General features: G+C 46.1%; 4 protein-coding genes across 4 annotated transcripts; 2 read left to right on the top strand and 2 right to left on the bottom strand.

Moving 5' to 3' along the window:
* The first annotated feature begins 1086 nt into the window (after positions 1-1086).
* grxcr1a (glutaredoxin and cysteine rich domain containing 1 a) lies at positions 1087-4422 on the top strand. Its single transcript, XM_068740469.1, has 4 exons — positions 1087-1491; positions 3000-3239; positions 3334-3399; positions 4243-4422. The coding sequence occupies exons 1-4, from the start codon at positions 1087-1089 to the stop codon at positions 4420-4422; spliced, it is 891 nt and encodes a 296-aa protein (XP_068596570.1).
* A 2499-nt stretch (positions 4423-6921) lies between these two features.
* slc30a9 (solute carrier family 30 member 9) lies at positions 6922-12942 on the bottom strand. The gene is made up of 17 exons (XM_068739980.1): positions 12834-12942; positions 12541-12729; positions 12386-12433; positions 12146-12245; positions 11818-11910; positions 11641-11723; positions 11231-11289; positions 10984-11051; positions 10003-10161; positions 9493-9628; positions 9372-9411; positions 9232-9303; positions 9004-9111; positions 8756-8921; positions 8492-8621; positions 8166-8279; positions 6922-8054 (listed from the first exon to the last, which is right to left on the bottom strand). Exons 1-17 carry the CDS (start codon positions 12940-12942, stop codon positions 8010-8012), a joined length of 1719 nt encoding a protein of 572 aa, XP_068596081.1. The 3' UTR covers positions 6922-8009.
* Positions 12943-14129: 1187 nt separating this feature from the next.
* gsr (glutathione reductase) lies at positions 14130-19808 on the bottom strand. Its single transcript, XM_068739981.1, has 13 exons — positions 19267-19808; positions 18381-18407; positions 18180-18268; positions 17598-17667; positions 17372-17519; positions 16951-17005; positions 16770-16869; positions 16407-16658; positions 16280-16282; positions 16041-16152; positions 15571-15702; positions 15338-15471; positions 14130-15057 (listed from the first exon to the last, which is right to left on the bottom strand). Exons 1-13 carry the CDS (start codon positions 19414-19416, stop codon positions 14908-14910), a joined length of 1422 nt encoding a protein of 473 aa, XP_068596082.1. The 5' UTR covers positions 19417-19808; the 3' UTR covers positions 14130-14907.
* Positions 19809-21291: 1483 nt separating this feature from the next.
* On the top strand, positions 21292-23676 carry LOC137895185 (zinc finger protein 518B). Its single transcript, XM_068740670.1, has one exon. It carries the CDS (start codon positions 21292-21294, stop codon positions 23674-23676), a length of 2385 nt encoding a protein of 794 aa, XP_068596771.1.
* Positions 23677-23976: the final 300 nt, after the last annotated feature.

Raw genomic sequence — 23976 nt, 5'->3', positions numbered from 1 at the left:
CAGCTGCCATACGGGCTGATGCGTCACATCTCCAGGGGGCCGTTTCATCGCCTGTGACACGATAGAACTCGCAGCATCTCTGCCAGCACTCTCCTGTCACGGAGACATTTATCACGGACACGCCTGAAAATCTGCCCTCCAAATGATATATATAAAATATGTTCATTAATATAAGATGTATATGCAACCAGCCTCCCTTACGAATGAGTTCTACCAGATTTTATACATATATTAATATTAAGTGGTATAGTGGCATAAGTCGTAATGGTAGTCAAAGTTATATTTGCAGCTAAATTAATTTAAATGTGAATACTAAATTTGTACAGGTCACATCTTCGATAGATCCTTACTTTTTTTTTAACTTTTTTTTTATCTATCTATAGGTTTTTATATACAATATAGCCTTAAGGATGAACAACATTTGTGTTTGATGCTATTGCCAGTTATCATTTAAATATGTGGACTTCAGGCGGTTTATCTATTCAGTAAATGTCAGGAAGATTAGCAAATGTATTCTTATAGACAGACAGACAGACAGGGAGAGAGAGTAAAAGGCGGTTCTTTATCAATGGATGCTAAAATGCCTCAGGCCTATGCTGTATCCTGCACATTAGCTATTTGATCACATTTTAATCCCAAATTTCATTCATCAACTTTGCTCTGATCTTACTAACGTGGACCAAAGTGAGTGCCAGCGTGGATAAGGGTCATAATGTGAAGATGGGTCTTGATTTAATCCTAAATTTGAGTTAACTTTTGTCCATAAAATCATCTGCTGTCAAAGCTTTGGTGAAAAACTGTGTAAAATGCGATCAATAATTTAAAGACAACTATCGCTTTACCGTAGCTTGCTAGGTTACCACGGGAGAAATGCATGTATTATTTACTGGCATTGTGAGTCCGACTGTAAAACAGCTTACAGGCTCGCGGTCATTTTTAGATCCGACTCTAACGGTGAGGATTAAACGCGGTTATAATCCATGGCAGGCAACCGGCTGCGTCTGAGCTGCGTGTTCTACCTGTGAATGACACGCAAGGCGTTGCACTGCAGTGTTGCGGACCATGTAATGCAGCAGAGGGTTTGTAATGGAGGAGGCAATGATGACGGAGGGACAGGGGAAGCCCCAGAAGCGGGTGAGGTTCCGCGTGGCTTCGGGGAACAGCGGCCGGGTGCTGAAGGAGATATTCAAGGATGAGGGGCCCTCAGACTCGCTGGATTCGGACTGCACCAGCAGCTCGGATGCGGACCGGGCTAGCACTCCATCCACGAGTGGAGATGTACAGGGACACCTGCACGGATGCGTGGGCTCTGAGCTGGACGACAGTGAGTATGAGCCTGGTGATTTGCTCATGTATGCAGGGGCCACCAAAGACTGCATGTTCACCACCAAGAGGGTCAATATACTCAGTAATAACGGGACTGTGAGAGGGGTCAAGCACAAGGTCAGCGCGGCTCAGACGCTGTTTGAAAACCTCCCTAAATCCAACAGCGTAAGTACACCTGATAGTTATTCTATATGTGCTTTAATACATTCTGCCTGATGATTCCTCATTAGCATGCTGCGGACATCTGCTCCCATCACTGTTGTCTTCAGGTAGGTGGCACATCTAAGTGCACGGTGGGGATAAAATCCCACAATGGAAGGCAAGGTCGCGGATCAATTAAAGTTTAATGATGCATGTCGTTCAGTTTCAAGAGAGACCCGATCAGGTTAATGAATTCTTGGTACTTTGCTTTCTAGTATCCCTTCACGAAGGACAAGTGCTTGTCATTCTGTGGCAAATCCAGGCCTCTATGGAGACGGAAAGTCCATGCACAAGGTCATATTTAGGAAGTTATTTTTCTGCGAAGAGGTACATTAAACTGTAGGAGAACAAACATGATCAATGTGGGTCAGGTGAAGCTTCTAAATGAGCTTATCCTTTATTTAGGTTGAAGTTTAAATGCTTATCAAAGTCGGATCGACCTTAAAGGATTAGTCCACTGCTACGTTCCGTCAGCATCAAATTCATGCCCAGATGTCATTGGCTGTCGCTTGCACTGTCTCTGACTCACCCTGACACGCTGTTTTTGAAGGAGGTCCGATCATCCGGGTGTCGCTCTGGACATAGGCGAGCAATCCTGCACATTTTATTCAGCTTGCCCAACTCATACTCAGAATTTACGTGGAAAGTTCCATTTGTTTTTGTGTCATGAGAGAATTCTCAAAAGGCATCCCAACTAGTGTTAAACAATGTGTGCATCCATCCATTGAGGAAGCCCACGCTCCATTCTTCTACATAGTTTTACAGAATTCCCTCTAATAGTTGCCTGATTTGACTCAACTATAAACACAGTTAGCAGTTAGAAATAGAATTCTCCCTGAAACTTCATAAGAAAGCGCAAAACCTCGTAATTCTGACAGTGGATGCAAACCGTTTGAAGATGCCAGTATGTTAAAGACAAAAATGACTTAAATCTTTATTTTTAACCCTTTATTTGATACACATGGCCTTTCAGGATGTTCAGACTTCTACTTCAGAAGTTTATGGTGCCGGTCCAATGATCCAATCTTTCTGTTTAGAATAAGTATACATGGAGGGGGGGGGTCCGAATGGATTGGCTCACAGTATGTCAACAGAGACGTGTGGAGCGATGGCACCAGCTCCAAATGTGTTGATGATAACTCCCTGCCAGCGTTCTACGCTTGGATTTACAAGCATAATAAAAACAACCTTTGTATTATTGTATTAATCATTACCTCCACCGTGGAAGTTATGCTTCCATCCACACACACACACACTTACTTCTATATTTAGGTGCATGTAGATCCCCCCCCATGACTGAACGGTGTCATTGAGTAAGCATTCAAACCATCAGTACATTGGCTGAAATCTTACTTCAACATCTACTTAAAGCTTTGCTATAAGTATAAGGCATGGGTTAATGTCTGCATGATTGATTTGAACCTGAAGAAGTAAAACAAGGAATACAATATTTTCTTTTTTACTCTCTTTAGATAGAGCTAACTCTTGAATTTGGGCGCATCGTGATCTACACCACGAGTTTCCGCGTGGTGAGGACGACCTTCGAGCGATGCGAGCTGGTCCGGAAGATCTTTCAGAACCACAGGGTGAAGTTCCTGGAGAAGAACATCGCCTTGGACTGTGAGTACGGGAAGGAGTTGGAGGAGCGGTGCAAACGTGTCGGAGAACCTCCTTCATTTCCGGTCGTGTTCATCGACGGACACTACCTTGGGGTCGGTTAATACTCCTCTCTGATTGACATCGTGCATATCTGCCGTGAATTCATTAAATACTGGGTTACGGTGTCGAATGTTATTTTTTTTGCAGGGTGCTGAGAAAATACTCGGCATGAATGAATCAGGAGAGCTTCAAGACCTTCTGACAAAAATCGAGGTTAGTTTTCACAGGCCTGGAAAATAGACTGGGAAAAACCCTGTGACTGATATCCTGCATTCGTCAAGTGTTTCCCGTTAGATCTACTGAACAATCTTTTAGATGTTTTAGTACATAAAAATAAAAATAAAACATTAAAAAGTAATTATAAAATCATAATAAATGAATGGCTTTTGCCTGTGATAAGTAATCAAAATGAACGGCAAACGGCAGCAGTCAATTTCACCTCTGTTGCATCATCAATAAAACATGAGAAAGCTGCACTGGAATCGATGCAGGCAAATCAATCAGTGATCAGTAAATAAGAGCTTGTTGTTGGTTCCGCTTCCAACAGGTTTGTTCGAGCACGTCGTCGTGGCCCACTTTGTTCTGTTGTTGCAGTAACTTGATCTCGGTTGTGATCTAGAGCTCAGAGCCAACAAACGTCTTCATCGGCGATACAGCTTGAAGACATACAAGCCACTGCAGGGTATTAATTAATGCTGGGGAAACATCACACACGCACCAATGAAGTGGATTATTGATTATGCTTGGCTTATATGGTAAAAAAAAAGAAACAAGAAAAGTGTGATTAGATGACGGAAAAACATCTGAGGAGACGATTAGCAGCAGTTGTTTTAAAGAGGCAATGTTAGATATGAAGCTTCCATGCACAAATTAAACAAACATAACACGCTACTACTGGGGTTTCAATTTACATGCTAACCTAAGCTAACATGGCAGCACATGCAAATCTTGAAAGAAAGAAAAAGCATTTGTTTAACCCAAAAATGTTAAACTTTGAGGTATAAAGTGAGTTTCTTTGATTAGGAAGAGAAATGAACTTGAGATGTATTTCTCTAGCGGGTACAGCATCCCCGGATGTGCCAGACCTGCGGGGATTTTGCCTTTATCCCGTGCCCAATGTGCCATGGCAGCAAGATGTCCGTGTTTCGCAACTGCTTCACGGATTCCTTCAAAGCCCTAAAGTGCACCTCCTGTAATGAGAACGGCCTGCAGCCCTGCTCGAGCTGCAGCCGGTGAGGATGCCAAGTGCCTGGACATTACATCCTCAAAAAGTCCTCGTCTGGGAAGGAACATACAGAGGAGCATCAAGTGGACTGCGATGCAAAGAGGACACAAAGCAGGACTCTTCTTCCATGGCCATTCTTAGTAAGAAAACGTAAGTTGTAATAATAAACTCTTTGAATCTGCTGTCGCTGTGGTGTCGATAGATCTGCATTTAATTTGTATGATATGATCTGAAGCAAACATGAATTGTAAATCCAAATGCTTCTGTTTGGGTATGTAAATGTCTAGTGTCACCTCTAGTAATTGTAAGCTTATTATTTCATTAATGAGGACGCCCAGTGTTTACAGATGATCCACCTGCTAATCTCATATCAGACAGAATGAAGGATAACAAAGACACGCAGCAGGTCAGGTCCGTTACAGAGGATACTCTCTCAATGGAGTACCAACAATGACTCGTTTTCCACCAGTCTTAAACTACGGATCGAAATTAGTTCCTGTTTTAACATGAGAATATTGTGCAATAAAGCTGAGGCATTAGACTGAATTAGTTTTCTCAAGGTCTGTCTAATAAAGCCGAGTATGTATGTGAAAATACAGAAAGCACTTCAAATTCAATCTCTTTAATAGTAGGGATAGAAATACAAATATTATTCACAGAAAATACATTTTATAGTCAGAAATTGAAACGAATGGAGGAAAGTCTCCAGCTTCATCTCCTCAATCACGAGAAGAATTTGCTGATTTGTTTTTATGAAAGAAAACGGAATATCTTGAGATTTGGAGTTCTTTGTCCTTCATAGGGCTTCAGGAAATTGGAGTTGTGGGAAACTGTTTCTGAAATTCTTCAAGCAATTGATGTTACAAGATTTGGATGGACTTAATGAAAATAAGGTTTGGTTGCAGCTCAATATACAAACACAGTGCAGATATATTCCCCCGCTAGTACTGAGCTTTCTGCTTGAGGGGTCGCCATGCAAATATATCCTCCAAACAATGAACAAGTAGCCCCAGCGTGTGATAAAGGTCGATTTATTTGTGCAGCAAACATTCAGAAAAGAGTCTTTGAGGATTCTGGATTGTGATTTATTATTTATTTTTTTTAACAATCTGGTCAGATTTTTCTTTCACAGATGACTCTGTTGCCCTTTTTTCTTTTTGGATGATCAACTTTTGTGATTCCAGAGTAACAGGAGCTGCACAACAACAGGCTGATCCACAATGGTTCAATAATACATATCGGCTTGCAGATGGACTCCGGTTCGCTTTGAATATGACAAACTCCACGTGCTCGTTTTCTATGACCTTAAAAGTAAAGTCATGCATTTTCTTTTTGGCTTTTTGAGAATTCAAAGACAAACCTATTGCCTACAATCGATAGAAGATCACCTCCGATCCGGTCCCCCCCCCCCCCGTTGTGTTTTCTACTGGTGATGTCATCTGCTGGCTGCCACCCAAGCGGCTCAGCTCTCTATGCTGTCATAGCCCTGTACAATGCTGCTTGAACATGAAGAGACAAGGCGGCACTGTAAAGAGGCTAAAAGCGTAGAGCAGGGCGAGGGTGGGTGACGATCCGCCATGACGACTTTCTCCTGACTTCACACTCCGAGGCGCTCCAGAGCCTGAAACAGCAACCAAAGCGGTGATTGGGAAAAATAACATCAATAAAAAATAAATATAGAAAGTGCGCGTAAAGGAAATAACAGGAGAAAGGCGGACACGTGATTACGCAGCGGCGCAAAATTACGCTTCTTCAATCCAGTTCCACAAAGGAGAGAAACGGGCTTGTGGTGATGGAGGGGGGGGGGGGGGGGGTCGCCCCCCCCCCCCCATCTGTGGGCTGCAAGAGACGAACGGAAAAAAAAGATACAGTACATCAAATATGAGAAGAAAAAACGCAAATAATAATAATAAAGCCTCCAATAAATCACAACTCAATAATGGCGGCGATGGGAACGACGTGACGGGATCAATGAACGTTCGGTGGCACGCGCGTATCCACGCACGTTTCCTTCAAAGCATTTGAGCCGAACCCGACCGTGGATCCGCTGGTTCTCCTCAGCCGACGTGCACGCAAGCGAGCACGGGAAACACGACGCGCAGCGCCACAGACGTGACGCTGATGTGTGCGCAACAGCCAAAAACTATTAAAGACAACATCCAGAAACCTGCGGTCGGGGGTTCGTCCGCGTCGCCTCCGCTCCGCCGAGGCAAATATGCATCTTCAGTCCGTCAGCCAAAGGAGATCCGGGCGCGACGCCGCGCGTAATGTTTTGGATGGTCGGTCGATGCGCAGCCTGCCTGGAAATGACTATTTTTTTTTTATTGACGTCAGCGTTCGGGCGAGTGCCCCCCCCCCCCTCCCCCCCTCCCCTCTCCTCTCATTCCCACAACTGCAGCATCCAACGGACCTTCGTTTCCATTCCAGTCAACCGTCCGAGCTTCCAGAAGGAAAACGCCATCGTCTCGCCCCCCCCCCACAATGGCTACATAATGAATCCGACTACATGATGGAGAAAGGACAATTTAATAAATAATTTCACATTTATTCCACCTCCTCCTTCAGCAGTGCCAACGTCGTTAGAACCTAAAGTAGAATATTCACGCTCCGAGGTGAAACACAATGTCTGGGCAGATGTGGTGATGAATGGAGGATAAAAATATATCAAAGCCACACTACGTGTTTTTTTTCTTTTTTCTAGAGATCGCTCTAGAGCACTGAAGTCTGTACTAAATACTCTGGTATACATACATTGTACAGGGCGGCGTCCTTTATTGTGGACGCCAGATAAAATCTATGGGCTGCAAAGACATTTTGCATCCCCGCCAGCGCTTCGCCTTTGGGAAAGGACAATCGCTCTCCTTCCAAAGCGCTGAACAAGAACCTCAGAGTTTGGAGTCAGAAATAGTGAAATAGCGTAGATGCATTACCGAGAATTGAAGTTCCTGATTTGCCTAAAGATCGGCTTGTTCTGATCTGGGGATTCCTCTAATCTGTCACACAAATCCAAATACTAAACACAACATGTGTTGCACATTTTCCTTGTAATAAAATCTACCCATAAATTAAGTCTTCAATAGAGAACATTGTGCATTGCGCCATCTTCACGTCCTTAATGCAACGTTAAAAGAAAATAAAAATAAATTATTCTCCTGTGGATACTTGGCGCTCAGGCTCGTATCAGAGGAGGAAATACTCCCGCTGTGGCCGAATCGTGTCCTTAAAAGGTTTGGTCGTTGATATTGGTCCTAGGATTTTTAAACCAACAACCTTGTAGCTATCACACCTACGTTCCTCTTAAAGCTCCAGCAGGCTGTCGGCAGTCTTTAGTCCCGAGACAGAAATCCACAGAATCGAGGGTGAACGCGGATCTCCTGAATTACCCGAACAGCCAACCGAAGCTCGATCAAAGCAAAGAAAGCACAAACGTCCGTCTGGGTAAAGCTGCAGATTGTTGGACAGTTTGATCGGATGGTTCGTGCCGAGACGGAGGCTTGTCCTGCAGGAGTCACTATTGGAGGTGGATTGCAGAGGTCATGGTTTCCTCTTGTGGGTTCTTCACCCACCCCCCCCACCCCCGGCAGAGCCACGTCAGGCTTTATAGTATCTCCAAGTCTACGTGACGAACCTCGGGGTTGCGTTCCTACGGAAGAACAAGATGCGGTTACATCCAAATCTGTCCAAAGCTTAGAAAAGGCATTCGTTCAATGGATAAATGATGATGTTAGAATTCCACGTTTGGACACACGAGTACCTTCAGTTCTTTCTCCAAGCGGTCCACCTCCGCTCCCAGGGTGTCGATAATGTTCTCCCCGTGCTTCAGCATGAAGGCCTCCAGCTCCTCGGGGGTCTTCACCTGCTGAATGTCCTGCAGAAACAGAAAGCGAGCCGTTCATCTTCAGATTGAAATCTGATGCCGTCTACTTCTAGTTATACTCCGATAATACGACTTAATCTAAACAATAACCATAAATGTTACTAAGACGACGCTCAAGCTGTTTTTTTTTTTTAAACCTACAGTATCTTTTACAGATTTGAAACGGATCTGGGATCAGCGAAGATCAGCAGCAGCGAACTTACGCCGAGCATTTGGTCAATGTCTTGCTTCTCCAGATACGACCGTGTCACCACTCTGCCGTCAAAGTCGACCTCGGCTTTGAAGCGCACTTTACTCAGGCCCATGTCGGTGGCCTTCACGTCGTGGATGGCTCTGCTCACAGAAACACGTGTCGGGGAGGCCTCGGGTTAAGCAGGAAGAAAACCGAACACCGCTGCCGTGTCGACTTTGTGAGGCGCCGAGCCTCCGAGCCTCCGTTTGGGAATGACCGGGGTTCCGTGTTTCACCTGACAGCGGGATCGTTCTCCAGGATCTCCGTGAGCTTCTGGACCCGCTCGGCCTGTATGGAGCGTCCCAGCAGGGCCTCGGTGTTGCTGTAGATGAGGAAGGCCGAGATGGTGCCCAGCAAGGTCCCCACGCCGATGGAACCCAAACTATCATAGAACGGGTTGCCTGGGAAGATGCAAACAAAGGACGAGAAGGTTCAAACGATCATAGTAATATCGGGGGGCGCTTGATGGGAGTGTCCATTTACCTGTGATGGAGGTGAGCCCCATGCAGCCAGAAGCCAGGATGACTCCCAACAGAGCAGCGGTGTCCTCCAGGAGGACGACGTTAGTGCTGGGGTCCCGACTCTGAATCACTGCACGCCAAGCGATGGGCGGACAAAGTCAACACTCGAGTTCAACTGATCTCGCATCAGACTCAGCGTGGATCTAAAGTGCTTCCGGAGCACAGAGAGGTTTCCATCAGCACCACTGACCGTAATCGTAAAAAGAAAGGCCCGTCCGGCGGGCGCTCTTCTTGATCTCATTGACGGCGATGAGTAGCGTGGCTGAGGAAGGAGACAGACGTTTCAGTACGAAAGGCGCCGGCGGACGACGGCGCCGTTTTTAAACCCACCTCCTTCCGACACCATGGAGCCGGCCAAAATACAGTAAGCCTGCGACACAGAAACATCACGTGTTCAGCCCGCCTCCGTCCTTTGTGCACGCCGCGTCACAGACAAAAGGCCTCCGCTCACCCACAACAAAGACTCCATGGGCTCCGGGTGCAGCATTCCCATGATGCCGTGGTACCAGGAGAGGCCCGCCCCCATCATGAAGATGCCCACGCCGCTGATGAGGGAGGCAATGTAGCGCATATTGGAGAAGCCATAGCTGAAACAGACGAAGAGCAGAAAATAAACTTTAACATCATCGTTTACAATAATTATAACATTAATGCCAGTTGGATGACGCAGCAGTTTAGGAAGCACAACTGTTTGTCCCTGATGGTGGCAATAGACGGTTCATTTGCTAGTGTTGTACAACACTGTTAATAATGAATCCATTCATATATAATAATAATGTTAAAAACTTTAACGCTTTTAATATAACACCCATTTTTTTTATGAGCATCTTGAACCGTCTGGGCTGTCGATGCACATTTTTAAACCAAACGCATCCGGCGTCGTTTCTGTGTTTTCACGTTTCCTTCCAGAGTTTGGTGCCAGAGTGACCAGGATGTCGTGTGACTAGAGGTGGTTGCTTACGGATGGCCAGCATCAGGATTGCGGGCCGACTGGCTGATCCCCAGGGCGAGCAGCGCCTGGTTGCAGGTGTCGGCCAAGGAGTGGATGGCCTCTGAGAACATGCTGGCCGAGCCAGTGTAGACCCAAGCCAGGAGCTTGAAGAAGAAGTTCAGTCCGTTGCTGGGGAGGGAAGACGAACAGACGATGATCAGGGGACGTCCGCCAACACCGCAGTATGGACACTATTTTAACATATTATGATCATTGAGGCTGGGAAAAATAATAATCCCAGATTGAGTTGCATATTTAATTTGCCATTTTTTTATTTTTACGTCGGATGCCATTCCTGACGCAACCCTCTGCATTCACCCGGGCCTGGGACCGGCACAAGGGAGAAACTGGCAATGCTACGTTAGCTCCCGCGCTACACGTGAGGCTGCTTTATCTGACTCCCCCTCCATGCTAATATTAGCCCCACCCCACCCTGAAAGCAGGCAGGATTGTAACGGCCCTTAAAGTGAGCGGTTCAATTCCAACGTATTTATTAAGCCTCCATTTTGAAGCAAATGTTAAAATGAACTCCGTTTTGAATGAGTGTTTCTCTGGTCTTGACCACACCTCAAACTGAACACACGAATGAATAGTCACGTGCGTGAGCAATGAAGGAAACGCTTGGTCGTTCATGTGAATGCACATGTCAGCTAACACAATCATCCTAATCAAATAGACTGAAGGACATCATGTGAGACGAGCGCCCGTGTGGTCACAATTTAAATACTAATTCTAATCTGGGCCATTAGAAATAAAGTTACCATAATGCTTCAGAGTTCTGACCGCGGTCAGGTTTAATATAGTTCAGAGGACACACTGTTTATTAGAACACTGCAGAGAGCAGATCAACCAAAACCTCTAATCCAGAAACTCCCGGTAACGATATGTCAGCGAGGAGAAGAAGACATTTCCCCTTTCAAGATGAAGACTGGAGAGAGAACGGAAACTTACATGCAAATAGCAACCATGACCACCTTCCCTGGACCGTGTAAAAACAACGACCTCTGGCCTGATCGGGGCTTTTGGGGGGTGAGAAAAAGGAATTTGAGAGGCGCGATGTGTTGGAAAGAGAATCAATCAGCATAGTGTCGAAGTTAACATTCGTAAAACATATAGAGATGCGCTCATGGTTAATTCAAGTGATTATGGAGCAGAACTTTGACCTTTGACCTCATACCTGCCCTGAAAAGGTGCTCACCTTAGTGTTTCCCCAAAAGTCTTTGTATTCCTTCAACAACTGCTGGTTCCTGAACATATCTATGAGGCATTCAGATGAGACAAATTAGAACGCTGTGAAGCAACCGAGTTATAAACAGACAATTTCTACTTCGTTCAGGGTCCTCTAAAAATAGTAGCACCGCCCATGGTTTGACATTTAGGCAAACAGGATGAGGTGCTTTTTAGCACTCGGAGCTAAGTAGCCATTGGTTTGTGAAGCTAACACTGCATGCTGGAAGAGGGACAGCATAGCTCCAGGATGTGTGCTAAGCTAAGCTAACAAAGCATCCTTTCTTCGTAACAAATTCACACGCTTCTAAACATAAATAAATCTGTTTGACATGTTGACAAGGATGCACAGCCGGTCCGGGAGGAAAAGCAGACACCTACTCTCTTGGAACTCTCTCTCCACCTCCTTCCTCAGATTTCTTTCCCGGGCGAGAGCCTCGTGGCTTCCCCACACATCTACGGCCCTGACAAACGCAGGGAGAAACATCTGAATCAGCGGATATGCAGGTATGAGCAACAAAACATTTGTCACACATATCAAAGGGACGCAGAACTAACTTGGCCTCCACGTCTGACCGCAAAAAGACAGTGAAAGCCTCCGTGTCGTCGTGGGGGCTGCGCCTCCTGATCCTTCTGAGCTGTACTAGATCACTGTCATCATGTGAGTGGGGGGGTGAGAAAAAGGAAAAAGATTACTACTAATAACAGCAGCACGTCGACTTATTAACATCTCAGTAACTTGTGGCGTCGTGGTGCGTCTGCATTTTTAGTCCGTGTTTAGCTGCACTTAACGGATGGAGCAAACAATCAATGCCACTAATGTAGCTTTCTACTGATGGCAGACTAATGTTGTTGTACACTAAATAAATAACGGAACAGAAGTTACCTTGGTTTGAGGCAGAACTCATTCATGGCTCTGACTGCAGTGATGAAGTTATTCTGAGTGTATTTAGCTCCGTACTCCCTCTTCTTCAGAACCGCGCGAACTGCACGACAGCAGACGGAAATAACTTTTAAAGGATTACGTCTTCATTCTTTCCAAATGTTCTTTATGAAAAGACCCAATGCGGTTACTCTAGGAAACGTCCATTTTTAAATGACTTTCCATACAAATGTCGCTCTTTACCTTTTACTTGGATCGTCTCCGCTTTAGTTAGACCCTGTGGTTTTGAGCCTACGTGATCAAAGTACATGAAATCAGTACTTTTATGAAATTGTTTTGGCAGGGAAATAAAAACACAACAGTTTCAGCCGACACAATGCAAGCACAAGTCCGGTCACCTGGTGAAGATGCGGCTTTAGCAGCAGACAACACGTCCTGCGCTGATTGTGCATCGCCTGAGGTTGCTTTTGAGGGACCATCTTTGTTGCTGCCGGTACTGTAGCGCTGCACCTTGCACAGTCCCCCAGAGGCACCGCGGCATTCTGGGAGACCGAACCGCCAGCCATGCATTCCTCTACTCCGCCACCCTGCACGAGGAAATCCACAAGCGCTCGTTACTTCTGTCTCGCAGAGTAATCTAACGCTACGCTGCGAGAGAAGCTAGAAAAGTAACGCGGCAGCAGCTCCTCACCGTGACACAGCAGGGGGGACGTCGGGGTCCCGTGGGACAGTTGCGCCTTGGGGTGTAAGGAAACCCTGCAGAAGACGTGCCATGGCCGGTGGACCAGGCTGGGGAACATCCTCGCTGCAGCGGGACTCGGGACGGCAGTGCGGGAAGCTTCTACGCAGCCGCAGATAGCCCAGCCACAAGCTAACCCACTTCAAACAGATAGCCCAGCCACAAGCTAACCCACTTCAAACAGATAGCCCAGTCACAAGCTAACCCACTTCAAACAGATAGCCCAGCCACAAGCTAACCCACTTCAAACAGATAGCCCAGCCACAAGCTAACCCACTTCAAACAGATAGCCCAGCCACACGCTAACCCACTTCAAACAGATAGCCCAGTCACAAGCTAACCCACTTCAAACAGATAGCCCAGCCACAAGCTAACCCACTTCAAACAGATAGCCCAGCCACAAGCTAACCCACTTCAAACAGATTAACGCCGACACGCCGCCTCACAGGACTGTTTCATCGGGTTATCTATCGGGGCTACAAAACACACGGTTACCGGTAGCACAGCTGACAGTTGTCATCAACGGAATTAACTTTGCTAGTCAATAATACGTAACGGCTAACATCAAAACTCCGTAACGGCACCGGCGGCTCTGGAACCATAAACTTGGCTAACATAACAAGCTAGCAGTAAGCTAACATCGCTAGCCGCCATAACAAGTGCTGTGTCACGTTATAATTAACTCAACACCTGCCCCAAGCTACTTAGTATAGATAAGGCTACAATGGAAAAGCTAGCACCTTACTATGGTGATGTTTGTTCTGTGTATTGTGTAGCCATTTTGAGAATCTATGGAAAACCGGAGGGCATCATCTTTGCGATGAGCCTGGAGTCCGCGATTTGCTGATTTCTGTCCTATGACGTCGAAGTAATGTCCCGCCTTACGCTTCTTCTGATTGGGTAATACTGGTTGCCTTCGTTTGTCGGTTACGAGCGGGGAGAGGAATTGGTTGGCGTCATCTGAAGAGATTCGACAAACGCCAATGGAAACAGAGGTGGGCGGGGCTAGAAATAAATAAATAAACCAGTAAAGCCCGCAAGTTAACACATACTTGACCTTCGACCCTCACGTGACTTTATGGTCTTCTCGCGAGACGCTTTCCAATCTATTACATCAAATTGCCATGAGACATCAATTAATCCACTGCTCACACAAGGCAATTTACATCAAACAATACACAGTTGGGGGGGGAATATTATCAGAGACAAATGAGACCTTGAAATAATATATACTTTATTAATCCCGAGGGAAATTCTGTAATATTCAATTGCAACATTTACACACAATCTCTTATGAATGAGCAGGAATGCATCCCAATTTTTCTGTAATAATTTTATTTTATTTCCCAATATGTCAGCTTTAACCAACAATCACAGAGCAGTGTCAAGACAGAACTGAATGAAGAGAAAGGAATCATGCCATCTAATAAAAATAAAGCTTGCAGAGTTATTCTATTCTACTGAGTATTACATTGCTTTCAAGCAAATATATAACCCTAGGGTGCGACGTGTTTTATGTTCAGCTGACAAGTGACGAACAACTCAAACAAATGTTCTGATTTCAAATGCAATCACATGCAGATTCCCCACTTGTATTTCACAATCATCTGAGGGTTAGATGATAATACAACCCCAACCATGAGCCACATGGAGTTTATGAAGTCCATACCCCTGCCTTGGTCCATTTATTTTAGAAAAAAAATCAAAACAATTTAAACAAATAGGCAAAATTAAGGCAAAATTATGCAAGTATAGTACCTTAAAATAGCTGCTTCAAAATCATTCTGATAACATACCGATCAGTCATTGTTTAAATATATTCCCTTTCTCAACAGGCAATCTTAATAATTGTTAAAGACACCTGGAATTTGTATTTACCAAAGTGATTTTGCAAACAAAGCACGGAGGCCACAAAACTGCACAAATTCCCAACGTATGCAACATGATGCTGCTTCAAAATGAAAGTAAAGATTGCAGTTTCACAAAGCAAGTCAAAGTGGTGGCGATCGTTGTGGGCGTACTGGCATTAACGCATGGTGACAAACTCCTCAGAGGAGGTGGGGTGAATGGCAACAGTACTGTCAAAGTCTGCTTTGGTAGCGCCCATTTTGATGGCCACAGAGAAGCCCTGCAGCATCTCATCACAGCCAAGGCCCTGCATGTGCAGGCCCACCACCTGAGGAGATGAGAAAATCAATTGGGTTTGGTATAACACAGCGGTCTTTAGAGTTTAAAAGATTTAGTCGCATAAATTAACACACAATTGACTTCCAAGTAATACATTTCAACAGTCAAAAATGAATCACATATTGAAGATTTCTCTACTCAGGAACAAACCAGAATAGTGATTATTGCCTTGATTTATTGACTGAATTTTTTTTACATTTATTTAGAGGACTTATACAGCCTTTTAAGCTTTTGCTTTTAGTTATCGTCACTGGAAAGACGCCTCCTACCTTCTCCTCTTTGCCGACACACACCAGCTTCATGATGCACTGACTCTTCCTGCTTGTGAGGGCGTGATACATGGGAGTGAAAGAAGTCTTATAGCTCTTCACATTTTCCTTTCCCCAAGATTTACCGGCCTCCTCTGTGACAAACACAAATCAAAACACTGGACTTAGTATGTAAATTCAATGAAAGGAAATTTTAACATCATCATCATCATCACCATAAAGTCATCCCTCACCTTCAGTGAGGCCTACTGTTCCGATCGGTGGGTGGCTGAACACCACTGTCGGGATAGAAGAGTAGTCCATCTTCAAGTCCGTCTTGCCCTCAAACAGTCTGTGTGCCAGTTTCCTGCCTGCAGCAATGGCAACTGCCCCAACATGCAACACAACCAGAGTTCAATTCTGAACAACAACAAGTATTGTAACAAAACATTACAGTTGTCTACAAAGGGTTACACTGCAGAGATGATGTATACAGTATGTTGCACAATTAAGACTGCGTGCAACATCAGCCTAGCAGAATCACGTTTTGTATAATTAAAACAATGAAAACCTCCATCACATAAAGTTAGATTACATGCATAAAAGATACTTTTGAAACCATTGGGCTGTAAAACATCATTTAATACTGTCCAGAGTAGAACCAAAACACAACTATGTAGTTTTTTAAGCAGGATTATTGAAGTCAAACGTGCAACTTTCGCACCAGGCGTGAGCAGCGCTTTGCCGCAAACATCCCCAACAGCGTAGATTCCTGCCTGGCTGGTGTTCTGAAACTCATCCACGATGATGTGGCCTCTTTCGTCTGTAGCCACAGTCTGCAAACAGAGATCATCACTTAGCTTAAGGATCACATTTTAGGATGGAAGTGTTATTCCGGTTTTCCTTTGAAGCGTCCGATTACTCCAACACGCTTGACGGCTCCGTTAGGTCACACAACCAAACCATCTCTCCATCTCGGAATGGCCGATCATTATTGTTTGCTGATCATAGATGTTGTGCACATTTCAGCATCCAGGTTACAGTAAACACCACGAGGAGACATTTCACTAACGAAGCAGACTGCTAGCACCTTGCCAATGTTCAGTGAAGAGGTGTTGGGCTGCCTGCCAATGGCCCACAGAAGGCAGTCCACATCCTCCATGGTTCTCGTCTTCTCCTCTTCGTTCTTCTTCTCGGGGTCTTTGGAGACGATCGTTACCTCCAGCCCGCCATCTGTTTTACGCACGGACTTCACCTGCGAGTTCTTCCACAGATCCACGCCGGAGTTTTGCAGCTCTTTGGTGCAGTTTATGCTAATGAAGCTGTCGAAGTTCCTCAATACCTGCAGAGAGATTACCAGTGTATGTGGGGATGCATCAATTTGCTGCATATATCTTCTTCTTCTCCTTTTTCTTACTTAAAACGATTAAATAAAAACAGATATTATTCTTACTCCCGCTTGTCGAATGATGAGGGATGTTTGGGACCCCAGGGCAGAGAGGATCCCTGCCATCTCCACAGCAATGTAACCGGCACCCACAACCACACTGCGCCTGTTGGGAGAACAAAACCTTTGATTATAGACACACATTTTACACTGTTTAATGATTCCATGTAATATAATGCAAACTTACTTTGGGAGGGTTTCAAGCTCAAAAAACCCGTCGCTGGTGATGCCCAGACTCGCCCCTGAAATGATGAACGAATCACTCGTTTAGCGAAATTGAGAGGTTTTATACACCAACCACGAAAACTAAAAGTGAATCGGAGTTGATGTGTGTTTTAGCTAATTTTTGAATCCATAAGTTGGGTTTAAAATTTTAAAATGTCATGTTTTCCTGTCCTCATTTTGGATCAGATCCATCTATCATCATTTTTCATGATAGTGCACATTGGTCCCCTTTAAAAATGTAATTTTTGAAGAGTGACTTGAATGCATATTTAAAAAAATATGATTTTTTTTTTGAGAAAAAGGAAATGGAAAAAATGCACAACATAACCTCCTTGCCGGAGGTAATAAAAGGTTATCACCGTTTCTCCAACAGCACATCTCACCTGGAACTTCAGCATCACTCAAAACAGAAGGTTTCCCCCCAGTGGCGATGAGAATGTGGGGGGCCGTGTATTTGTGTCCATTGACCTCCACAGTCGGTTCAGGGTCGCTTGTAAACCGAGCTTGACCTTGAATAGTTTGGATTTTAGCCTGAAGTGAGGCAGACATCATTATTTCCTCATACACAAACACACAACATGATACAAACAGAGAGAAAGAGAAATTTACTTTGTCGAGATTGTTGCGATAAATGCGATTTAGATGACTGACATACGCATCCCTTTTGGTCTTGAGAGTTCTGCAAACAAAAGGACATCATCGAAGATAAGAATCATTTCGTCATCATCATAAACGTTTTACTCTCAAACCAAAAGACTTGCATCAAAATGGGCTTAACGTATCAAGCAGCAGAAATGTAATCACAAGGTTGGTTAGCGTACAATTGAATCCGAGCTACGGACACATCCTAACCGCTCCAATAAAAAAAAAAAAAAATACAGGAACTACTTGGTACCACTGAGGACTACAGTAAACACAAAAACGAGGAAGTACTGCATATTCACAGTTGGAAACACAACCCCCATTGGAGCCACACCTTAAACAAATTCCGAGCCCCGTTGCCCGTTAGAGTTTCTCCACGGCTCACCTCACCAGAGGCTTATCACTAACGATCGCCTCGACTAAAATATGTGCGCAAAAGACAAGAGTCGTTGGCTGGAGTTATGCAACACGAGGCACCACAGACAATGAATCTGTACCAGGAAGAACCAGCGGGTCTAAAAAGAGCTCAAAACGGGTAATGTGACTTACTCCCAACTGAAACGAACATTCTCAACTTCAAAGGCGTAATCACTGTGGTCGTGGAGGTACTCTGCATGAACGGCAGCATTCCACATCACCTGTAAAACAAAACGAAGCGGCAAAGACGCCGGTTTGACTTCAGACATTTCTGATGCGTAGAAAATAATTATTTTATCCAAGTTGCAAATAAGAGGGGACAGAAAAATGTACCTTCTTAGGAACACAGCCAACATTTACCTGAAAGATATTATTGCATTATTAGAGAGGAGAGTACATCTGTGTATGATTCAGTGAGTCAGAAAACGTTTCACAACTTCCTGCAGTTAGCTTGTTCAACTGGATTAATCTACAGGAATATCTCTTCTGATCACTTCCCTTCTGTTATGGGAAAGTCAGTGTAGCATGTAAACACAATGAGACACACACACACACACACACACACGCACACGCCCACTACTAGAAATTCCACTTGAACAGTCCGAAAGCGTCTCTTGAAACAGCCCATTTGGTAATTTCCGTCCCGGTTGGGGCGTCAGAATGAAGTTGAAGCTCGAGTAAGTGTGCATTCTAGTTTGTTAGGAAATTGACAGTTGTTGCGTCGCATCCAGATCCAGGGCAGGGCATAGCATGCCGTCGCCATGGCGACATCTCGGATTCTTTTTCATGCATTAATCAGTAGCATCACCTAATTCAATGACGGATCCAATTACATCTAGAGATGGAATAATTCAGTTCATCAGTTGTATTTGCAGCCACATAAACTCTCATTGGTGGAAGTAAATATACTTTAGAACAGGGATGTCTTTAAGTAAGTCTAATAATACTAATTCAAAAAAACTGCAGCTCTTGAAGCATCTCCCTCCTTGTAAAGTTTAAACTCTTTCTAAAGCTATTCTGACGTTTTATCGGAGTCTGTGAGGGACGTTTAAAGCTATCTATCCGCCTGGGACGCTTTCGCTTCCCGCAGCGGTTTGTGCAAACAAACAAAACCGTCCATAAAGGGAGTCCGGAGGCTTCGCAGCGAACCTGGCAACCCGCGTGTGCGTGAAATGTGCAGAGTACGGTAACTACGTGTTCTTTTTTTATTGTTACTCACGCAGGTACCTCCGAGTCTGTGACTCTCGATCACAGCGGCGGACGCCCCGAACTCGGACGCCCTCCGAGCGCTGGCTAAACCCCCAGACCCGCCTCCGATCACCAAATAGTCGAAGCGAGTGATCCCCGCCGCCGTCCTGCTCGACGCCATGCTTCGGGAGGCGACGCAGCGTCTGCGGGGAGACCAGAGAAGTTGTTTCCTGTCCAACCAGCAGAGACCTTGCGCCCCATAACCAGGAAACGCGTTAGGTGTACGCTTCGTGCGTAAAGTGGCGCAAGCACGGAATGGGAGGGTCACGCGAAAGCCACCGCGGTGTCATTGTGAATAGCAACAACGGCGGGCAAATCCCAGAAAGTGTTTACACAACAGTCACGGTGGGGGTTACAAATACGGGCTGGAGCGACAAGAATGCAATACAAGAATAAAAATTACAAGACAGGAAGCCTCGACAGCGTCATCACAGCAAACAATGAGCATTCTTTTCTCACCTTGGCAACGCCAGTGACGGAAGCGGAAGCAGCGTGCGGATTCGGAGCATGTTTGAATTGTTTTATGAACGTTCCAAGCAGACATCTTCAGCGCGCCGCCTTCTACCCGCCCGTTTGAAATTAAGTATTGTTATCATTCTGGAGGCCAGTGACTTTGTGGCGTAGTAAGTCTTCAAGAATCGTAACTACGTAACAAGTCATAGCTCCGCCTCCTTATTCTTCTTCTCCTTCTTTTTCTTCTTCTTCTTCTTCTTTGACTTACAATATTTTAAGCACCCATTACTGCCACCACCTGGCCAAAGTAAATAGTTTGAAGAATAAAGCGCAAAAATAATATAACTATAAAGAAGACGCCATTAACCGATAATCCTCTTATTTCCCCCCCAAGTCTCGTCTATCAGTATTCGATAACGCTTGAGACGATGTGCCATGTTCGTTCATTTCGCCTAAACGACGCATTACACACAATTAGAGGTTTTCGAGTATTTTCGCATTGTTGAAACCTTTTAGTTACGTTTTATAAAATTATGGCTTTGCAAACATTGAGACATATTGGCACAACAAACGAAATTCTAATTATTTTTATTTTGACTTGTCCCTCAAATTTGCGTGTGGACTGTTGTTCTGCTTTGATTATCTTGAGCTACATAACATTGGCAGTGATCAATGCACTACTGTATTTAGTAACCAACCTGGATTTCCGGCCACAGCTTTCAAAATAAACTTTACTCTCGTTAAAAAAGAGGTAAAAAATTACTCTGCAACTCAAAATAAAACAAGAAATAGAAAAAAACATTCCTTGAATCTTCTTTGCAGAAACAAATGCAACTGCAATAAGTTATTAATGGTAATATTTCCTTCCTATAATCTTATTTTGAAAACAGGATCCATCCTTTTCCGGAAACGTCGCGAGCTACTGTGGGCAAACGGAAAGCTAAAGCAAAGTGCCCGCGTACAGAAGCGTAAGGATCACGTACGCCGAACGGATTTATTCACTTGAAAACAAACGCTCTACTAAAAAAAAGAAAAAGCAGCAAAACCACCATTCTGAGCAGGTTCGTGATTTGACTCTGGGGAAAACGTAAACACTTCAAACACGGGCCGTCGTCTTCGTGAAGCCCTTGTTGTGGGTAGATAAGGCCTTTTTTTCCTCTTGTGTTCAAATGCGGCTAGCCTGGGTTAGCGGGGTTAGCAGGCTAGCCGCACCGACAGTGCAATAACTGTAGGTACATGCTAGCTTTGTGTTTATGTGGGAACATATGGTCCCTTAATGAACCGAAAAGAAAAACAAACAGATTCAAGTCAGCATGATCTCGGTGCGAGGGGGGAGGGGCTCAAGGGCCTTTTCTGAATGCTGTCATGACCAATCATTGCGTCTCTTGTGTTTTTCACAGGTGGACGACTTCACCAGACTTCCCCGCTTTCAGGGAAGGATTTCTCGACACAAGCTGAAAATGGACGCCTCCTCCCCTGAATAAATGCGGCTTTTCATCTCATCGTTTTGCTTCTGGATGACCGGCGGACGCCAGCGCTCCGCATGAAGCCCGTCAGCTACCGAGGCGTGCCGCCGCCGCCGGTGAACGGCGGCCGTCCCGTTTTGGACCGCGCGCCGGGCGCTTTGAGTCTGATGCGTTGTGAGAAATGTGGATACGCTTCCACGGACGCCGCGGCGTTCAAGAAGCACGCGCTCGAGCACGCGGGGACGAGGTTCTTCTGTTTCTATTGCAACGACATCTCGTCCAGCGAGGCTGAGCTGAACGCTCACCTGAAGCAGCACACTGCGAAGTATCCGTTTAAATGTCCTCACTGTGGACAGGGCTACATGAGGAGGCTGTGCCTGGTCAAGCACATCGACCGGGTTCATTACGGACCCGCGAAGGCCGGCGATCCAAACGTCCCCCGCGTTCCCGTCTCCGGCGCCTCACCGAGCGTCCCCGCTGCCGACCTGACGGCGCTTCGACCGCTCGTTCGGGTTTCGGTGCCCGCCTCGACCGCGCCGGCGTTCAGGCTGGCTAAAGATGAACAGAGGGCGAAACCGCCGGACGCGAATGCCGGCAAAGTGAACGGAGAGCTCCAGTCGCCTCTGAATGGACTGATTCAGCACAACCGGGCTTTGACGGTGTCTCTCCCGGACGAAGTGTCGATTCCCGCCGGCTGTTTGGTGGAGCTCGTCGAGGTGAAAACTGTCAACGGCACAAAGGAATTAAAGCTGAGGCTCGTCTCTCAACAGGAGAATGGGTCCGTGGTTAAAGATACGAGGACCGCGGCCCATCAAAACGTAGCCGCAGGAAAGCAATTATCGTCCGCGTTAATCAATCCACGCACTGCAAAGACTCCGGCGATGGGGCCGTGCACGGTCAACAGGACGCAGGCTGAACCCAGGACTGTGAATGCGGAGCGTCCTGCTGCTGCGCCGGTCAGCGTTTCCAAGAACCTCCTTCGTAAAGTCGGCCGAGACAAAAGTTTGTTGAAAAGACCGTCGCAAGAAATAATCAACTTGGAGTGTCACACATTTGTGCCGAACAAGGTTCCCAAAGTCCTGAATCTGGTAAGAGAGAAGACGAATGGGATCCGGGTTCCGCAGAGAGAACCCGCCGCTTCGGCCTCTCTCGCAGCCGTCAGGGTTCCCGCCAAACCGAGCACCGGCGCCCTGCGTCCAGAAAACGTTGTTACTCAGAGAGCGACGCACGAGAGAAAGAATTCTACTGCGGACCCCCCCAAACGTATCCAGAGGAGTTTAAGTGGCGTGAAAAGCGTCCCTCGGGACGCGTGCGTGGCTGTGAAGCAGGAACCCGGCGAGATCCTCGTCGAGAGCGGCGCTGCTTCCTCTACTGCAGCGGGTCTCGTGAGGACTCCATCGATTCCACTCTGTAAGGATAATGTCGCAAAGAACTCTTATTCAGCTCCCAGGACTCTAAACGGACCTTCTTTCACAACGCCCGCGCTTTCAAATCGCACAAATCCAAAGGTGTCGGTCTGGAACCAGGAAGTCGGATCCGCTGACGGAGCCGGAGAAGGGCGTGCGCCGGAGCCCGAGGGCTTCCCCGTCATCTCGTCCGTGTTTTCATTAAGTCAACAGCCGGAGGATGCGCCAGGCCCCATCCAGCCCCTGGTGATGGCTCTGCGTGGAATCGTCATGGATAATAAAAGCAACAGTCCTGTTAACACAAGTCAAGATCAAATCACGATGAAGAGCAGCGCGGAGCTGACGAAGGAGACTCAAACGTCGGGCCACGGTGCCATGTTGGCCCCGAAAGATGAAGCCTTCGCACCAAACCTTTCGTTGACGGCGCAGAAGTCTGAGCCTGTCAAAGTCGAGGACTGTTTTACGGGCGCCCAGCTCCCTCCGGCGCCGACCCACGGCAGCACGCACGTCAAAGAGGAACAAAACGACGCCTCGGTAAAAGACGAAAAAGAATGCAGCGGCATCGCGGACTCGATATCGGCGAAAGAAGAGGAACCCGTTTCTGAAACCGACGGCCGCGTGGCTGCATCCACCGCTTCGGAAGACCCTCCGCAGCCAACGGAGAGAAGTGAGAACGACGTCTCCTCGAAGTTCCTGACGGTCTCTCTGAAGAGAGTGCAAGTAGGTGTGTGGAAGAAAAACAAAAAGGGAGTCAAGCTTCGAATATCCAAATATAAGAGTCAGGTGTCGGTGGGCAGTCTCAGCGAGCGCGCCGCCATTTACCCGATGCCGCTGAAGGAGGACCAGCCTGTGAAGCGACCGGGCCCCAACCAGCCGGTGGTGGTGCTCAACCACCCAAAGCCCCGGCTGCCCGTCCAGGGCACGAGGACGGACACCTCACCTGACACCGCAGCCCCTCAAGCGGTTCCAAAGTGCCAAATCTTAAAAATGAGGCTGAGCAAAGTGATGGGGCAGAAGTACGAGGTGATGGGCTGCACTGTCGGAGTCTTTCCTTGAACTTAACGGAAAACAAACGATCAGACAGCAGAGGATGCTCACCAGGAGATGACTAGTATTACAGCGGGTTGATTTGGATATGAGGAAAAGCATCTGCATATTTGGCCGGGTATTTTTTCACTGAGTATTCATTCATTTACGTTTTCTATACAGACTGCAGCCCTTTATTCACACAAGTATTGTTACAGAACCTCGAGAGCTCAGTGTGTCTGGACACGCATGCTGCTGTTCAAAAGACAAACCTGTATTTATTTTCCGATTGCATCTGGAAGTGTTCACTTTTCTTTTCCGACCCCTTCG

The sequence above is a fragment of the Brachionichthys hirsutus genome, chromosome 6 (genome assembly GCF_040956055.1).
Source record: "Brachionichthys hirsutus isolate HB-005 chromosome 6, CSIRO-AGI_Bhir_v1, whole genome shotgun sequence".
NCBI lineage: Eukaryota > Metazoa > Chordata > Actinopteri > Lophiiformes > Brachionichthyidae > Brachionichthys > Brachionichthys hirsutus.
The sequence above is the reverse complement of the archived record's forward strand: the minus strand, read 5'-3'. Positions and strand labels throughout refer to the sequence as shown.